At 36.3% G+C, this 20592-nt stretch overlaps 1 protein-coding gene across 4 annotated transcripts in view; it reads right to left on the bottom strand.

The window, feature by feature from the left end:
• The window catches only part of wge (BAH domain and coiled-coil containing protein winged eye), a 144163-nt gene extending 129724 nt beyond the window's left edge, over window positions 1–14439 (bottom strand). For 2 of the 4 annotated variants that reach the window (XM_073988249.1, XM_073988269.1), the window contains exons 1-2: window positions 12461–14439; window positions 5653–6770 (exon numbers count right to left, since the gene is read on the bottom strand). In XM_073988249.1, the coding sequence (XP_073844350.1) occupies window positions 5653–6442 (790 nt within the window). In that variant the 5' untranslated portion in view covers window positions 6443–6770; window positions 12461–14439. The remainder of the gene's footprint in view (window positions 1–5652; window positions 6771–12460) is intronic. The other 2 variants (XM_073988239.1, XM_073988259.1) reach the window with 1 other exon arrangement.
• Between the last annotated feature and the right edge of the window lie 6153 nt (window positions 14440–20592).

Raw genomic sequence — 20592 nt, 5'->3', positions numbered from 1 at the left:
TACAGCGATGTATAAATTTCAAGCTTAGGTTATCTTTCGTTGTTTGAATATTGTAATTGACTATTAAATGATCGGCATTTGGAGGTAATTAAGATAATTTGTATAACTAGATTTCCAACAATGTAAGCGGAATATGTGTCACTTCCACTGTTATATAGAAAATCCTAAATGAGAATCTTAAAGGTAAATTCTAAAAAATAAAATTTTTATTTGAAGAAAAAATCAAAATACTCAAAAAAACAAAAGTTTTCTTCTGGTCGTTCGGTCTATTGCTTGCACTCAACACAAAATAGCTGGAATACGCACCACAACCACCACCTGTGGTGCTTTAGGGTATTCAATTCGAATTCAGTTCAACAAAAGAAAAAACAAAAACCCCGCACGCACACAGCGACTCCATAAACAGGCAAATCCCCAAAAGATATGAATAATTTCGTGTCTAAGAGCAGCATAATTTGATGGTAGGGCGTTTGCGCTCGTGTGTGTATGGAAGGGAAGGGGAAAGAGAGATAGTTTTAGCCTGCTTGATTAACAACAACAACTAAAGTAGATTTACTCGTTCATGCATTGTTAAAAAAACTCAAGTCATGGCTAAAACAACAACAACTACAAGAACTAACTTCATTTGCCCCCAAAGATAAGAAGTCTCTAAGAAAGTGACAAACGGTCAATTTAAAGTGGCAAAATGACATGAGGATTTTTTTTTTGGTTTGGTTCGTTTTGTTGTTTCGGTGCGTACTTGCTAGATGGCCCAGCTGATATACCGGCATCCAAGGTCTTGAGTAATGCGTTTTTATTGACACCTAATCAATGGGCACAACCAGGGACGTACGCAGGGTAATTTCAGGGGACCTAGGCCTACCGAAATGAAATACACTTCTTGACCCGAACCTTCCTAAATTGGCAACTACTTCACTAGGGACCTTATGGAAAGTATTGAGGAAAAAGATAGAAGTAAGAAGTTATGAAAAAGGGTTTTAATTGTTTGAGATATAGGCCTGTGTCACGATCGTGACGCTAAACAACAACAACAACTAAAAACTTTAGCGACGACGAAATACTACACTTTAGTTGTTGTTTAGTGTCACGATCGTGATACGCGCCCATTTCTATAATTTGTCTCGTTGTAGCCATTTCTGAGCTTTGCAAAAGGCTGTGAGAGACTCCATTGTATGTTCACCAAAAATTCGCAGTCATTTGGTCGTGCTCCGTTGTCTCAAACGGTCGATTTAAAGTGGCAAAATGACATGGGGATTTTTTTTGGTTTGCTTCGTTTTGTTGTTTCGGTGCGTACTTGCTCAGATGATATACCGAAGTACTACACTTTAGTTGTTGTTTAGTGTCACGATCGTGACACGCTCCCATTTCTATCATTTGTCTCGTTGTAGCCATTTTTGAGCTTTGTAAAAGGCTGTGAGAGACTCCATTGTATGTTCACCAAAAATTCGCAGTCATTTGTTCGTGCTCCATTGTCTCTATTTCTTTTTCATCTTCGCATGGTCTGCAAAGCATTCTCATCACATCCCTTGAATATTTCCGACACCTATTTCTAGTTTAAACCTGTTCAGGCAAAGTAGAGATATGATTCTGCGTTGGAAGACGATTACCCAGATTGCTTTGAAAGTCTTGCATCTTAGTTCATTGTGCAAAAATCTGGCTAGCCTTATCACGGTATCACTGTTCTGCCAGTTGCACGAAGTAGCACAAGTGTGGCTTGGCGGAGTTATCGATTATAAAATCGAGCCACTCAGTGATCTGAAAGAGAACTTAAAGTTACAATCAATTTAGGGCCCCAAGACCTGATCTGAACTCTAATTGGTTTACGTATATAAGTTTTATTGTTCAAATCACCATCTACCACATCAGAGATCCATTGAAAGAAATGGCTGTCTGTGTGAGGAATTCTCTCGATTTTTCATCCTGACATCTAATGACATTGACTCTCTTATGAAGGCTTTCTCTGCCGAAACACGTCATACTTTTCTCGACGCTGTCAGATAAGACGACTCTCCTCAGAAGACCCTCTACCAGCAGCCTATAAACATCGCTGATCTTTCTTTCGGGATCACCATTGTCAATGACTGATACTAGGAGGTCGTCTGGGGCTTTCATCATAGCAAGTCTAGTTCTCGAATGACCGTTAGTGCTTTTACAGGTTGCTGAGTCATACGTCTCATTGGGGTCCGGTGGGCGTCCTCAGATGACCTAACCCTTGTTGCACTTTGTTGGTGCGAGAAAGGTTTACATTTCGGAGTTGACCCTTTTCCACAGGGGAAGATGTCCCAACAGTCTGTCTATTTATTTGGTTATTTGCTGAGGTGCCATCATTTTTGGTTTGGTTAAAGATAGTGTCACATGTGATGACGCCGGCTTGAGCCCTAGCCTCGATATCAGAGATGCCTTAGTTGCAGGATTCTGTGTTATCGTTGCCACAGGACAAGACGACACCATTTCTCCTCCGACAACTTAAGAGTGTGAGGGCCCCGACTCATTCGACACTACTACGGGTGGTTTCGGCTTGGTCCCACCGTCCTAACAACTTCTAATAATTACAGCATCGCCAGTAAATCTTTTTTCGATTTTTCTCCTTAATGATGGAGAAGGAGAGTTCTGCTTTCCGCCTTTCATTCTCTATAACAATGACATTTTGCATGGGGTGCCGACGTCTTCTTTGAAGTTAGAGGTGCACCAGTCTTTTGTAATAAGCAGTCCCTGTGTTAACTAAGGACAATTCTTGTCCGTCAGAGAGTTATGGATTATTATCCCAATATCCATTCAGATCACTGTCGTCACTGAGTCCGATAATGACACCCCTTCCTTCCTTCCTTCAGATGATTGATAAAATCAGTCTTAACTTACTCACTATACCGCCTGAGTCTTAGATACATTTCGTCAGGAGTCAAGAAGTCCCCGCCTTTGGAATGTGGTTTGGGTAATTTTTTACGTTCTTCGTCGGCATCCATAGCCTGATCCGTCATAGGTCCTGTATAATAGAATTTGTGTTTGTTTGTTGTTGTGTTGTAAAAGAGAATCCATAAGATATAGAGTTAATGGGCGAGAAATGTTCGATCATGGCGTAGCCTTCCTTTGCCACGCCAAGGACTTGACATATAAGTCTGTACTTCGTTGAGGCGCACAGATATCAACGAGGCTTTATATTATAGTAGGCACCCTATTGGAAGTTTGTAAAATTCACTAATAATCACGTGTTCGCCTGACACGCCGACCTCAAAAAAGCAGGAGATTACTGCTGGATAAATGTGGGTTGGTTCACAACTTTATTCAGTCAAGACAACATGTTGAATGGACAACGTCATGACAATCTCCGCTTTTGATGCTTCTGGTGAACTTAGGATCCTTCGAAAGAATCCTACGGAATCTGAATACGTACTTATCCCATGTTGTACTTATTAAAAGACACCTTATAGATTTTCCAATCAGTGGACACTTTCGTTTTGTTGCGTATGTTGTATAGCCTTCTGCTGAACTTCCTTAGATTAGAAAGGTTTTTGTTCACCTATGAGATGTCAGCCTGAGGATTCCCTTTTTGAAGACAAGAAGATTTCGACAATGTTGGAATGTCGGAATATTGGAAGGTCGGATTTTCTAATCATTGCTACGGCTTTCTTATTTTCCATCTCCCAGTGGACTGGAGATGTTCGAAAATAACTTTTAGGATGTGGTAATCATCCTCATATCAAATAAGGTCATTAGTATTTTATCATCACTACCGATTATTCCTGGATTGTTCGAACCTATTCAGAGAATGACAAATTTGATGCTTCTTCTTCAGAAATATGAACGTTGACTACCACATCTAGTTTCAGCTGCGGATCATTGCAACGGTTTTCCTCTTTTCGGCTTTCCTATGAGCTAAAAGTTTCAGACACATTTGGTTACCGAAGCTGAAAATTTTTAAAAAAGTGTTGGAAGGTCGAATTGTCTAATAATTGCAACGGCTTTCTGCTTCTCATAGAGCTGACGATTGTGGAAAATACCTGTGAGGTTACAGTAATCATCATCATCTCAAGTAAGGCTATTCCTATTCGAATTGGAAGCTTCTTCTTAAGAAATACCAACGTTGTATAGAGTTTTTGGATAGGATGATCAACAGTTTGATCACATTTGGTTTCAGATACTGAAAATGTTAAAAAAGTGTTGGAAGATCGAATTGTCTAATCATTGCAACGGCTTTTTCTTTTCTACATTCCACTGAGCAGATGATGTTCGAAAATACCTTTGAGGACGCGTTGATTTTGGCAAATAAGGCTATTCTTACATAAGAGAATGACAAAATGTATGCTTCTTTTTCAGAAATATCAACGTTGTCCACAATTTTCGATAGGATGACTAAAAATTTCAGACACATTTGCTTTCCGAAGCTGAAAATGTTTAAAAAAAGTGTTGGAAGATCGAATTGTCTAATCATTGCAACGGCTTTTTCTTCTCTGCTTTCCGTTGAGCTGACGATGTTCGAAAATACCTTAGAGGAAACGGTGATTTTGACAAATAAGGCTTTTCTTACATACTTATTACCACGAATCAATCGTTTTCTTCAGAGAATTACTAAATGTAAGCTTCTTCTTCATAAATATCAACGTTGTCTACAGTTTCTGGTTAGGATGACTTAAAATCCCAACAACACTTGGTTTCAGATGCTGAAAATGTTACAAAAAAGTGTAGGGGGAATGTCGAATGGTCTAATCATTGCAACGGCTTTCTTTTTTTGCTTCACAGTGAGCTGGAGATATTCAAAAATGCCTTTGAGGATACGGTAACCGTCAGCCTATTGAATAAGGCTATACTTATATGATCTTTACTACGAATCAATCGATTGTTTAAAGGAATAACAAAGTGGAAGCTTCTTCTTTAGCAATACCAACGTTGCCTAAAGTTTTCGATAGATTACTAAAAGTACCAACCACATTTGATTTTAGCTGCTGTTGGAAGGTCAAATGGTCTAATCATTGCAATGGCTTTCTTCATTTCTGTTTCACAGTGAGCTGGAGATGTTCGATAATACCTTTGAGGATACGGTAAACGTAGTCATGTCAAATAAGTCTTATCATATATGATAATAAATACAAATCAATCGAGATTTTTCAGAGAATTGCAAAATGAAAGATTCTTCTTCAGAAATAGTAACGTTGTTTACAGTTTCTAGATAGGTTGATTAAAAGTTGCAACCACATTTGGTTTCAGATGCTGAAAATGTTACAAAAAAGTGTTGGAAGGCCGAATTGTCATTGTCATTGCAACGACTTTCTTCTTTTCTGCTTCCTAGTCGGCTGAATATTTTCGAAAATACCTTTGAGGATTCATGCATGATTCATCCAAAGCATATCAAGCTGTAATGTTTTGAGGCCGCGTGTTTTAGCTCAAAGCGATTGACATTGCACTTTAAAAAGACAAAAGTTATGTCATTATGTAGCTTTACAATATCTTATCAATTCTGCAGCACCATCTGTCATACCGCCAAAGTTGGGATGGAACAATTATACCTTCAGCCTTTAGTCTAACGAGAGTATTTATATTTCGAAACGATCATAAATCTGTCCCATTTTCAGCCCAAAAAGCTTATCCTTGCTCTGAATAAAATCCTTAAAACTAAACAAAAATATTAACAAAAATAAATAAACATTTTCTACTTACTTGAACTATTCACCATATTGCCGCCGCCAGCACCCGATGCCGCCCCCGTTGCCGACATATGAGCCGCCTTATCCATTTCATGAACTTTAGGAGAGGATGCTTCAATTTTCACCAGCGTTGTTAGTGTCGATGAGGACATAGTCTTTGCTGCCGAAGTCAAAGAACCAATTGTATGATGATGCTGTTGTTGTTGATGATGATGATGATGTTGTTGCTGCTGCTGGTGCGGATGATTATTGGATGTGGTTACTTCCGAAACTTGGCAAGGTTCACGTTTAATCTGTACAAAAGTATATGATGACGAAGAGGTTGATGAAGCGGCGGCTGCACCAACATTTGGTGCATGCGGAGAACTAAAAGTAACCGGTGAAGAGGTGACAAAATGCGGCGATGCTGTCGATAAGAAAGTAGAAGTATCAAGCGGTGCTAGACCCGATGAAGTAACGGGTACTAGAAAAGTTGTGGTAGTTGAGGAACTAGAACGTTCAAAATGTTGTTGCTGCTGCTGGTGATGTAGAGCAGAGCTGCTGTGGTGCAAGGGGGGCGGCAGCGTTGAAGGATGATGGCTAGAGGAAAACTGAGAATGATGATTGCTGGAGGAGGCATGTGATTGAGTATTAGAGCCGCCGGCTGCACCCAAATTTGTAGAATTTAAAACATCAGCAGCTGTTGCAGCAGCAGCACCATTGGAATGATTTGCGCCTGAGTGATGATGAAGATGGTGTTGATGTTGTGGCTGAGGCTGATGTTGGGAGGAGCTGGATTGTGTTGTGGTATTAAATGATGCCATTTAAATTTTAATTGGCACCTGTGTTGATCAAATCAAGCTTAGCTTTATTATTATTTTGTTTTTTGTTTTGAGGTTTAGTTTGAAATATTTGCTTTACTTTGTTGTTATGGATTTGCGTCACACACAAACTTTTGATTCTGCCTTTTAATGCATTCGCATTTTTGTTGTTGTTTTATTTATTTTGCATTTTTGCATATTTATAAATTTGTTGTTTTTTAGCTTTTTTTATTAAGGAACGTATTTTCAGTGTTATTATAGTTATGTATATTTCTGCAGGGTGTTTTCAAAGTCTTTGAGTTTTACATTTTTTTACTGTTAAAATAATAAGCTTTAATTAAATATTATATTAAAATATATATTATAAAGATAAGGCAAGTGGTGCGATATTTTTTATACATCTTATGATATTTTGGTGGTGGACGGGGGACCGTAACTAAACCATAAATAAAAGCCGAAAATAAATTAAGGAGTAATATTCAATATATCGATCTTAGGAACCAAGGGAACAAAGTAGACTTTTCTCATACCAATGAATTCACCCCGATTCATATTTTTGACACCGTCAAAATGTGATGTGGTCTGAAATGGAAATCGAACCTGGGCATTCAATGTGCAAGGCGGCTGGGCTTATCATTGCACCATGCTGGCACACCCATGTCTAAAGGTGGGGAAGATAAACAGGTTATACTGTTAACACACTTGCATATTTTAGGCGCCTTTACCGGGACCTTTAGAAATAAATACTAAAAACTCATATTGCATTATTTTAGCAGGTTGTATAACCTGGTGTTATACCATTCAATATGAAGTTGTTTTAGTAATTATTTCCAAAGGTTCCGGTTAGATCTTTATAGTCAGTTTGATTTTTTAGGCCTGTGGATTAGGCCGTTTTGGCGCGATCATTTGTATTGACCTTGCCGTCGGCAAAATTAAGGTCTAAAGAAAATAATTTCCATGGTTCTATTTGTATGTCCGTCCATCAATTTCTTGTAATGGTAATTTCAACAATTTTAGATTAATTTTTTTTTAATTTTGCATGCCTACTGATAAGCTTTACTCAGCTTTTCATATCAGTAGTCCCACATTTGTTATCAATTTATGAAGCTAATAATTTTCCATTGATCAGACTGACCTAATTATTTCCGCATTTTATTTTAGAAAAGTAAACGTCACACATACATAATTACAAAATGTTTTCTTTATTAGAATTGTGTTACATAAAAGTTTATTATCGGTTGACATTTCTGGTGGAAGGCTATTCACCGATTGTAAAAAATCCGTTTGGATGCAAATATTGGAGTCATAGGAGGACAATCTTCAAGTCTCCTCCTCGGAGCATTTTGAAATAAAAAAGGAACAAGTAAATGAATCCGTTGGCTTTTTAAATACCCTAATTTTCGTAGGTGGCATTAGCATTATTGGGTACACAAGAACTACCAGCGATGGAAATTTTCAAAACAATATATATGGATATAAGGGATTTTGTAGGCCTTCTGATTAATACAAGAACACGAAAATGAAATTATATAGTTACAAAGAAGCCCAAAAGTCGCTCCATTTTAAAGTCGAAGTAAAAATTGCAACACGATTCGAGAAGTGTCCTTAAGCTGGAAGTAACCTCAAAAGCCATAAATATTTATTACTGGGGGATAGATCAAGAATGGACTATTATCAAACTTGATCTGTGTTTCGGAGGAATATGTAGGAATAATAAATATGTAGGAATAACGTTTAAATCCAATGAGATTTTCAATTCTAGAGTTGTCGTGTTCCTCCGCCATTTAGCTTGGTACTTGATCCAAGTTTGTGAGAAATATCATGATGTACCAATTTTGGACCAAATTGGTTACACACATCGCTACAGCTATCGCCGACAAACTGTATATAGGAATATGTTTCTTAGTCGGCAGCATTTGATGTGCAGAAAAAGAATTCTTGTTGAACTCTTGTAACGCGATAATAAGCTATTGGAGGTCAGATAAAAATATATGAAAGCTCTCAGAACGCGACACAGTGGTAAAATACATATCTAGAGAGCAGAAAATAAGAGCAATATGGTGAACGAAGTTGCTTTTTGCAGTAAAGTACGCATAGCCCCAAGAGAAACTAAATATAACATTTTAGTCATTTCGGTTAGATAATGTTTGCAAACATAAGCGACGGGATTAGCAAATGAGCGTGATGAGCTTCGTCGAGCCAATCCCAGTGACACCAGAGTCAACGAGTTGATACTGGAGGTTAACAGGTTGGTCGGCGGGCATAACCGGAACAAGCGCTTAAATCATCTGAAGAGTTGCAACATTGAAGCCGGTATAAGTGTACTGTGGGCAACGGTTAAGTCACTCTCGAACCCTGGAAGATAGGATCTCAGTCACGGTTGGCGACGTTTCGTTGACTGACCCGAAGAGGTGCGCAAGTTATTTCAATCGACAGTTTGTCGACCACCCCTGGAGTGACAGGGCCGTGGATGAACCACCACAGTTTACAATGTATGATGCTGCGAATGCCATCAGGAACGCTAAATCATCCAAATCGTCGGGCCCTGATGGAATCTCCATGGTAATGCTGAAACAGTCGCATGAGCTGGGAGTGGAGTATCTCACTGAAGTTCTCAACCTGTCGCTAGCGATCATCATTGTTCCCGAGTCTGGAAAATGGGCAGAGTGGTCACGCTACTGAAGCTAGGCAAGGATACCAGCAAAAGTGAATCGTTCAGGCCGATTTTGCTTTTGTCGCCTGTAGCAAAGACCCTGGAGGGAGCATGGATTCCGTAAGCAACACAGCACGGCAACAGCGCTGCACGCCATCTCCACACATATTTGTCGAGGATGCAACCAGGATACGCTGTGTAATAGAACATATACTGTCAGCCACTCCACGCTGATTGAGGACATTGAACAGACAATCCTCCGGCCAAGTCTGAAGTGGACGCCAGTCGTACCTGGCATTCAGGAACAAGAAGTCCAAACCCCGTAGGGTGAAACAGGAAACTAATTTAATATACGGATATCCGCCATTAAATCTACGGTCATTTGTTTACCACATGGACGGTAGAGAATTGAATGTCATGGTCGAAGGTAGCAGAATTCCCAAAAATTCTAGGGACACATTCGATTTCATGTCGTACGCCCATGCCACAGCTATCTGAGATGTAGGAACAATGTCCTCAAGTCCGTAGCCGGCAGCACTTGGGGATCAGATAAAAAAAACCTTTTGGACCACTTATAACGCGATATGTCGATCTGTGGTCTGTGGCCAGTTTGTTCCCTGAATATAAGTGCAACTCGATGAAAAAACATTCCAAACCGTCAGAATTCCGGCCTGAGAACTGGAACAGTGTGCCTTCTCATGTCTTCAGTGGACCATCAACACGAGGAGACAAAAATTGTTCCAGTACAACTATCCTAATCACCAACTGCTCCAGTAGGCCTCTGGTTACATCATATCGAAGCAGCCACAATCCTCTAACTGGAGATAGACCCAGAGCCAGATTAAGCAGATAAACGAACTTACAAACATATGGCATCTGTTCAACACAAGGGTGGTAACTCAAAATTTTATATTTTTTGTTAACAAAAAAATGTTGATCCATATGTCTAAAACAAGTGGATGCAACTAGAAAAAAAGTTTCTTTTGTTGGTACATAGTAGTTACCCTGAATACATGAAGAGCGACTTAACAGTATTTTTTATTTTGTCCAACTCCTTCGGGTACCTCCCCCACAAAAATACAAAACTTTTCGCTAAAATGGTGTGCACGATACTTTGCACATCGTAATATCTCTGCGAGCAATAGATCAGTTTCGAATATGACTTATATCGGTCCACAACTTGTATTCGCTGCCCCCATTACGAAGATAGTCCAAAAGCTAAATTGTAGTCCAAAAGCTTTATGTTATACGGTGACCAACTGAAATGACCGCAGGGAGCGCTATCTGTCGAAAAGAAATAATATCCACTTCCAAAACTTTTTAGCCTCAATCCTAATATATTTGTATCGGCAAGTTCATACGCCCAAAAAGGACCATGAAAACTAAAAACCGCATAAATATATAATTATTGGGGAAAATGATGTTGGTTGCGTAGCCGGTATTCGATTGTTTGATGTACAACCTAACTTGAGTCTCATCGGAAAATGTAACGTCTTCCTAGTACTCTCGATTGTATAAAAAGTGCTCCATGCGGATCTTAAGGGGTGAGTACATTAGCTGCCTTGCCTGCTTACCTTGCTTGCTTTTGATAAAAGAATAAAAAAGAAAAGGGCAAACCAGTTCGAAATTTGCTCGGCCTTCTTTATTCTTTTATTTTTATTATATCAGAAATGAAGCAGGAAAGCAAAGCAATCAGGCAAGGTAGCTTATGTACGCAGGCCTTAATAGCCGTCTCTCAACGTTTAGTTGTGATAGCAAAGTTTTTTTTCTACACTATATTTATGAATATTTTTGTAGTCCTTTAAATATTAGATCCTTGTTACACTTTCGACAATGAATTGATGCCTGAATAAAAATCTTCATTGCAAAAAATTAGGTTGACACCGTGAGCGTGCCCAATGGCCTGAAACTCAGAAGTCCTAGCAAAATATCCCTCAGTAATGTTGGCGACATTTCCTGTATATTTCAGCCATGTAAAACTTCTCTACAAGTGATATCGTAAGACACGCCGTTCGGACTCGGCGATAAACAGTAGGTTCCATATTACTGAGCTAATATGAATCGGGGTGTACTCACTGATATGAGAGAAGTCTCCCTTGCCCCATCTGGGATGATTGTGGAACAATTTTGGTCGGCAATTACTGTCATTATTTTCTAAACATTTGCTATTTTAATTCATTTCAAAAAGAAAGTAATTTTCAGCAAAATTTCCATATTTACAATTATCAAGATTTTTTTTAACCTAAGATCTCTATCTCGTTAAAATACATTAAAATGTAAATTTAGACAGGGAAATAAGCAAATGATGCAATAGAGATCAATGAATATCAATCCTCTTATCAATGGTCCCTCATCTCATTATGTGTTTCTATGATTGACAAGAAAAAAAAATACAATTTTATTCAGTGAATATTTACTTATTTCATTTAAATTTACCAAAATTCTTGATTTTTTCCATATCTCTTACCCACATCACGGTAAAATTCATTGGAATATGTAGATACTTTTTCAATGGAAAATTTCTGGCTTGTGCTCCCATTAAGTAAGTTGGGTAAATTGAACTAATGTCATTGCTGAATAAAACGAATCCTCTCATATGTGGTGTAACATCTCATTATAGTATTGTCAGCTATTTAATTTTACAATGGAGACAACTTCACTATTAAAGTGAATTTTAATCAATAAATATGTACATAATTCATTGCAATTTAGAACATTTGTGATACTCCCCTCATAAAAATTCACGGAAAAATACATTTCTGTCTTATTTTTTTCTAATTCCTCATTGAGACACGCAGTTGTTTGTCAATGAAGACATCTTCACTATTGAATGATAACATGAGCATTGTTAACGGAACTTGCAATGTTTTTCATATCATTTTGCCAAAATCACATCTATTTTTTTAATATTAAGTCAGTTTTTCAGCAGCGAATTCTTCTAATTTGATGTGAAGGGAATAATTATTTCCTCTCTCTAAGAGTATTGCTTCTCATTATCTATTGACAACTCATAGATCAGCTGATATGTATTTGGCAGTATTCTGTAGAACATTACGTTACACTTACATTTGCCTAATTAAACGAAAAAAGGCGGCAATGATGTAAACGTTGTTGAAACATCACTATTCACTCATTATATTAACTCGTAACTATTTCACCACTTGAATTATTGAATAATATAAAGAATACAATTTATAAATTATTTATTTCACATTATTGAAGAATTTGTTATAAGGATGCAAAACAAAATTTGTTGTCAAATGTGTATTGCATGAACTATGTATTAGAAAATAACGCACCACTTGCATTAAGCATTTATAACAATTCCTTTTATTTCTTTGTTATTTTATTTTTTAAACAAAACCAACCTGCTATGTTTTTTCACAATACGGATACATATTATTTGCACATTAAAAAATAATGGTTTATTTTGTAAAATATTTCTCTTTTTCGTCACACTTTTTCGTCATACACAACAACAAAAATATTAAATTTTATTTATCTGACGGATACAGGAAACAACAATTCACTTGCAACAAAAACAGCAGTTGGAAAAAACTGCATTTCGTTAGAACTTTCTGTAAAACTCCAAAAACAGACAAATGGGATGTACTGTAAAAGGGGGAACTAACTTTTCCTCGACTCTTTCACATGTTTTCAAGCACTCATACCAATTTCTTTGATTTTTTTGTTGACATTTTTAAATTTTTGCATATAACACAGCATAATTAACCATGAATGTTGCTGTCGTTGCTCTCTTTGGAACATTTAAAGAAACATTAATTTATATTTCTTGTTTATTTTTTAATTAAAATTTATGGGTCATTTTTTCTTTCTTTAGTTTTATAGATTTCAAGTTCTTTTGGAAGTTTCGAGATGGCGTCGGAGAGTGGAGTTCTCCCGTTCTACTCGTATGGTAGTAATGCAAACGTTTGGCGACCGGGTCACTATTCGCATACATTCGAACCGATTGGATTTCTTCGTCTAACTGGCGCGGCTTTGCAATTTGCTTTTGCGCTTCCTTGATGGTGATGCATTTCTTATGAAATTTTCTCACTTGTTGTTGCTTTTGTGTGTATTTGTTGTTGTTGTTTGGTGCTTAAGAATCAACTTGTTTTTCTTCTTGTTATTCTCAACACTACTTCTTATTCCTTGTTTTCCTTTGGCCTTTTTTTGTTTATTTTATCTTTTCGTAGAACCCTTTTTCAACTGAATACAAAACGGCAAACACAGATTCACACATACACACGCACATTCACGATTAACAAACTCCACTTTGTATTCACCAAACACCGAACGAACTTTAAGGATGATTTTCTTATTAAAACTTTTATCTTTTTTACTGCTTTTGATTTTGTTTCCTTCGCTTCAAACCTTTTTCATTCTTCCAACATTCAGAAATTTCTTAGAATTCTTTGGAAATAAAAATCACAGATTCCTTCGTTTCTATTTTTTTGACACACAGAGTGTGGCCCCTCAATAAGATTTGTTGACTGTGGGACAGGGCCGTCGGGGCGGGGGGAGTAGAGAACGAACCTCACTCATGTTGCAAAATTGCGACGGCTTTGTTGTTTTAGCTGTTTTAGCACAAACACGAAATCAAAAACTGAAAGATACACGGAATGAACGAAACGAAATGGCACCAACTATGAACGAGCAGCGACGACGACGAACGGACGTGTTTTTGTTTACTTGTGTTTGTGCGCGCATCAAACACAAATAAGAGAGGGCAAGCAAACGCCAAAAACAACAAATGACAACGGCGGCAGAGACGTCAGAGGCACAACAACGCAAACGATAATGTTCATAACAGCAGCGCAACAACAAAAATAAACAAGCAAACCACTTCAAAGTAAATCCACCAAATAAAAAAGTAACTTTTCAAGTTTTCACTTTTTTGTTTTAATCACTTTTTTCGTTTCTTTTTCGTGTATCCCCCCACAAACACAAAGAAGTTAGTTGTCACACACAGATATTATACTCCACTTTAATTCTTTCTTCTTGTTGTGTTTTCTTTTTGTTGTTGCCTTTTAATATTTTGCGTAAAGAGAAGCAAGCAAGCTAAGTTATTCTTCGTCTTCCTTCACCGCCATCACACACAATTTCATTCATTTCCTTTCCACACCGCACTACATTTTCGTTTATTTACGCACACTTTTCTTTTAATTGTTTGTTTTTCATGTTTATATGTTTATTTAATTACATTTTTCTTCTTCATTTTCCACAGCATTTTTTCTTTATTGCTTTATTGAAAGGAGTTTTTTGTGTCCACAAAATCAACTATCCGTCTTGAGTTGTCAGTGGTGCCATCGTTCTAGGGATATGTAAGTTCGATTTTGGATTAGTCGATTTTTCAGTTTTGCAGGTCTAAAAATCGAAGGAGACTTTCGGTTATAGAGAAAATCGAAGTATCGACTTTTCATGGTCGCGTTCGATTATCCAAATCACGATAAAAGGTCTGTTCGATAACTTCGCAAGTAAAAAGTTGTTGCAAGTACTTGCAACTACTATGTGTGTTCGTTTACTCAAAATTTTTACAAATTGTTACTGAATGTTGTTCGTTTACTCTACAGTACAATACAAAAGACCTTAGCCGATTACAAGAAGTTACTGAACTTGTACAAATTGTTGAGTAAACGAACACACCTACTGTTTGGTTTACATTCGGCGTCATTTCGTGATTTCGAAGGCGTTTCGTGATTTCGCGCGGAATCAAGCAAAATTTATCGTGATTTTGCATACAAAAATGAAATCATCTCATTTCGTGATTTCAGCGAAATCAACATCGAAATCACAGTACACATAATATACAACCCTGTTTTTGCCTAAAAAAGTACCAAAAGTTGCAACACTTTTCACGTGTCAGAATAAACAAGGTAGATGGTCAATTGCTGCAACAAAAAATTTTAGTATAAACATTTGTAAACAATGAGGAAAAATATTAAATTATTTTTTACAATGCTATTTTTCATTGTGTTCCCTTACTTTTTTAATGGTAATGTTAGAAAAAAGTGCGAATTGTCAAAAATTGCTTCCCAATACAAATTTCTTAAAAATTACGAGAACGGAAAAATGGTGGAAATTGCAAAAACTCCAGCAGAAATATAAAAATTAACCTATCAGTTATCGTATTAAATGCCAATGAACATGCTGCAAGTGTCTACTAGGCCAAAATTGTATGGCAGAAAACAGGAGAAGAGGGTGTTATTCTGCCCTATTTTTGTTTAAAGAGAAGTGCAAGTCTTGCTAGATTTCGGAGTACGGGAACGCATTTTGAGCACTAAACGGGAAAACTGCTGCAAGTAGTAATATATTGCAAGTTCTGAACACAAATTTTATCTATTAAAATTTATTATTAAGATGTCTCACTGCAGCTATGCTCCAGAATATCGATAGATTGTTTTCCCTATCGATATTATCGGATTAAAATTTTTTAATCCAATATCTCATGGTAGAACAAATATAATACGGCGTTTATATTATAGTTTTTTGCAGGGTTAACCTTCTTTGTGAGGATTAATTTGACGTATACACAATGGAAATGGCATTTGAAACCCAGACCCACTGGGTTAACCCGGTTATATGTAAACGGCCTTTAAGGTAAAGTAAATACTACAACAAATACAACTCAACAACAACCACATTGAAATTTGTTTTTGTTTGTAAACCTTAGTGTCAAAGTACATGTAAACAAAACGAGGAAATGTCTATAAATTATTGGAATTTAAAAAACTAATAATTTTTCACATTTGGTTGAATATTTTGAAAAACATGAATGATTAGATTTATATTCAATAATTCATTGAAAAAAGAGAAGCTGTTTCAATCGTTTGCTTTTGAAAACAAAAGATCACATGTTTATTAGGGCTTTATTCTTTTCAAGTTTAACAAAATACCACACATATTAACAAATATTGTACGCCGGCGTTTTAGTGTGCGGCATGTCGTTCGGACCTGGAGCAAACCCGTTCGTTGGTATTGATATGGTTACGAAGTTTTTCGGCAAATCACACACACGCGACCCGAACGCAAAGTAGGAGAGCAAATGTTTTGATTTTTTTACTTCAGTCTTGTACTGAATGTCATGCAAGCAGGTTGATGCCGCTTTATTTGTTTTTTTTTGGGTACACTGAAAAGATTTTGCAGTTGCACAGCAAATATGTGGAGGGAAAAATTTGAAAATGTATTTGCCAAAAAGGCTAAAAGCTATAAAGGATAACAAAGGATGTCATACCAAGTGCTAAAACCCTAAGAAATCCTTTTTGCTTCGTAAAACTTTTAGAGTGGATAATTTTCACTGTGAGGTAGAAATCGATGTTGTTTAACAATTTATATTTTTTTATCTAAATTTACCCGAATTTCGTTAATTTTATTTTACTATATTTAAGTTATGACCCTAATGTAAAAATATAAAAAAGAACGAAATTGCTGTCATTAATTAACTCTTAGCAATCGCAGTTTTAATAAAAGAAACTGAAGTGGATACTTTTGACTGTTATTCACTGTATGTTATTTTTAATTTTAGTCATACAAAGCGAACGCGACAACAATATATTTTTTCTATTTGAAAATTTTGCCTTTTTAGGCGAAGATCATTTTTAGTATTAATTTTTTTTTAATTTATTAATCGAGCTTTTTTATGATCTATAATGCAAATGAAAAAGGAAAGCCGACGATTCGAACCCACACACCCACCACTATGTTTGACTCTGAACGCTAACACGCCGTGACAACTTTTTTCCTGTGTTTTTCATTTAATACTCAATATGAAAATCATCACCCTGTTCTGTTCTGTCAGTGTAATTTTACCCACACATAAACAATTTAAGCGCTCGCTCTTCTTGGTCGGCTATGACCTGGAGGAGGTTACATGTCAATGATATGAAGCCGTCTTTATGGGAAATAGTTTTCTTTCTGGTGAATAAATTTGTTCTTCAAAAATATATATCCCTAATATAGTCCCAATTTACATTGGGCGAGTTTACTTGCGGCAATTGTCATTTTGTAGGAGAGAGAGGTGAGGCATATGGTAACCCTTTGCCTCTCAGCACCCTCTCTCACCTACAAACTGACAATTGCCGCAAGTAAACTCGCCTAATGTAAATTGGGACATTCATCGAACATAGAAATAAAGGGCCAAACCTATAGCTCTGCGTCTTGCGTGTGCGTTCAAAAATACAAAAACAAAATACATGTATTTCAATTTAAAATACATGAATTTTGTTTTTGTATTTTTGAACGCACACGCAACGCTATAGGTTTGGCCCAAATACATAAAATGTCGTATGGAATTTGACACGAACACTACAACCCAGTTCAGTCAGCTGGGTATTGCTGCTACCTTTTCTTGTTCTACCATGCCGATATCTATTGAAATGTATAGAAATTACGCGAATTTTTGGTTTTGTGGATGACAGCAAATAAGTTCGTAGTCACACGTACAAAATTTTAGGACAAGTAAACAGTATTTTTGTGACTTTTTATTAAATAAACACAATTGTTTTATCTATATTATATTTTTGTGAAGTAATTGTGCAAAATATCAATAAAAGCATAAGCATTGTTACTACCAAATTAACGATAATATCGATAACAATCGATTTTTTGAAATGAATTAATGTTGGGAATATCGATAGTTTGCGAGCTCTATTGCATCCTCGCTAGAGCTGGCAAAAAATCGATGGCACTATCGATAATATCGATTATTATTTAAAAATTCAATATCGATAGATAGTTTTCCCTATCGATATTATCGGAATAAAAACCCCTAACCTGAAATCCATTGAAATAAATAGAAATTTCGCTGCTATTCGGTTATGTGTGTATAATAAAGTAAGTCCGTAGTCACACGTACACATTTTTCGGTGAAATAAAATGTATTTTTTACATTTTTTATAAAATAAAAGTAGTTGCTTATTCTCTTTTACATTTCTGTGAACTACTTTTGCATAATTTTAAGAAAATCATTGACATTTCCGCCATTTTCATCTCCAAATTAATGTCGATGACAACTTAACGATAATATCGATAGCAATCGATATTTTAAAACGTTATATCGAAAATATATAATGTTGGGAATATCGATGGTTTGCCAGCTCTAATCCTCGCTGCACCATGCCCATAAAAAGATGTAGTCCGAAATCACATCGAAATCATTTACTTCTTTGGCTACTAACATGTCTTTTTCCAATTTAAGCGTTAATGGCCTACGTACATATTTCCGTCGCGAATCTCGTAAAGCGCTTTTTCAAGGCAACTAACTCTTATGTTACACGCTGAAACTTTCATACGAAACTTCCCATTATTTTGGCGTTCATAGATCGCATTTTCATAAAATTACTTTAGTATGGAACTCGATCTGTGAACGCCAAAATAATGGGAAAGTTTCGCCGCAAATTTTGCGCGTGTAACTACTGAGTATGGAACTCGATCTATGAACGCCAAAATAATTGGAAAGTTTCGTATGAAAGTTTTAGCGTGTAACATACTCTTATGTTAATTTCAAATTAATTACAGTGAGTGTCAAAAATATTCGGTTTTAAATTTCACCAATAATAACACCTCAGTATTTTAGAAGCCCATACCCAATATTCAAAAAACCATGACACAATTACCCAGGTAGTGGCATCGTAAAATTTTGAATATGTTATGTCAAAACTTTCTTTATGTTGTTGGGGAAATTACAACAAAAATAATTTTTTTATAAAGGGATTTGACTTTTCATATTCGATCAGCTGGTGTGATACCACTACCTGGTAGTTCTGCCATGCAAAAAACCAAATACTTAAAAAAATGTTGGTCCTGTGGCAATTAAAAAATGTAGGTAACATGGATCCATGGCAACCCTATAAGCGAGAATAACAAAGAAGAAGTTGTTAACCCTGTTTTCTATGCGTCAAAAATATTCGGTTTTTGTAACTTTTGTTAAATATTTTGGCAAAAACCCGGTCAATATCGAAATTTTTCTGCAATATTAGTATAAATTTCAATAATTGCGAACAGTATCTTTGTTCCTGTGTGCAATAATATCATATTTCATAGCAAATTATCAAAATTTAGGGCTAAGGAAAAATGCTATCCTAGAAAAGAGAAAACTGTTTATATTTTGTTATAAAAAGGGCAGAAACAAAGGGAATTTTTGCTCATTTTTTAATAATTAGTCGAATATAGTTGAAATAATTTGCAAAAGTCACGAAAATACAGAAATAATTGATTTCGTGCAACACATAAGCCAGCCAAACCAAGGACTGGGAGGGAAGGTAGAGGAATCTCCTGGAAAATTACGGCTAAACCGCTCTTAATTTTCTTGAAATTGACCACCGAGCCCTAAATGACTTTCAGAAGATAGAAAGCATGCACTTACATTACAAAAAAATCGTAAGGATAAAGCCTTTCATGGCCTTGTAACACATCATAAGTCATTGATAAATACATGCCTCCTAAAAGCGTCTTCGTACTTTTTGTGTTGGAGTACACAGAAAGGCCGGAAACTTGGTGGTATACTGATTTTCCTGTTTAGGCATTCAAAACTAACTCCATTTCACCAAGTTTCTGATGTACATCAAGTTTTGAAGGTACATCAAGGCGAAATTTGAACTAGATTTTTGGTTATGTAAATAAGCCAATCGTGTGTGATGTGTTACAAGGCCATGAAAGGCTTTATCCTTACGATTTTTTTGGAAAGTAAGTGCATATTTTCTATCTTCTGAAAGTCATTTAGAGCTCGGTGATCAATTTCAAGAAAATTAAGAGCGGTTAGTCGTAATTTTCCAGGAAATTCCTCTACCATCCCTCCCAGTCCTTGGTTTAGCTGGCTTATGTGTTTCACGAAATCGATTATTTCTGTATTTTCGTGACTTTTGCAAATTATTTCAACTATATTCGACTAATTATTAAAAAATGAGCAAAAATTCCCGTTGTTTCTGCCCTTTTTATAATCTATATATATAAATGAGCTTGGTGATAAGTGATTGACTGACTGACTGACTCATCATCAACGCCCAGCCAAAACGGCTAAAGCTAGGAGCTTGAAATTTTACCAGTGGGTCACTGTTGACGCAAATGTGCGAGATAAGGCCGGGTTTTAGAAAATTCGTCCTGGAACCACAAAAAATAACAACAACAAAAATCCTTATTTTTCATTACTATTACGTACTTATTAACTTAGTTGGCCCTCTGCAAGACATGTGTAAAATTAACAATGCCATAACTTCTTGATATCGTAAGAGATCACACATAATTTCAAATTTTGTAGTTTACTTCTAGGCGCACTTATTTTATCGTAAACCACTAAATAATAGAAAGACAAGACATTTGTTATCTTCCATTGCAACAGATGTCGCAGTTGGTGATAATGGTGTATAAACATCAATTACGCAAATGAACAAATGAGTTGCTGTTGAAGACAACATTAGGGGAATAAATTCAGAAATCGGCCAGAAATAACAACAACAACTAAAAACTGTATGGACCTGACTTTTTGGTAATAACTAAATGTTTG

This window comes from Musca autumnalis, unplaced genomic scaffold (genome assembly GCF_047663935.1).
Source record: "Musca autumnalis isolate F117 unplaced genomic scaffold, ASM4766393v1 scaffold_1, whole genome shotgun sequence".
In the NCBI taxonomy this organism is placed as follows: domain Eukaryota; kingdom Metazoa; phylum Arthropoda; class Insecta; order Diptera; family Muscidae; genus Musca; species Musca autumnalis.
Note: the sequence above shows the minus strand (reverse complement) of the source record. Positions and strands in the feature narration are given on the sequence as shown.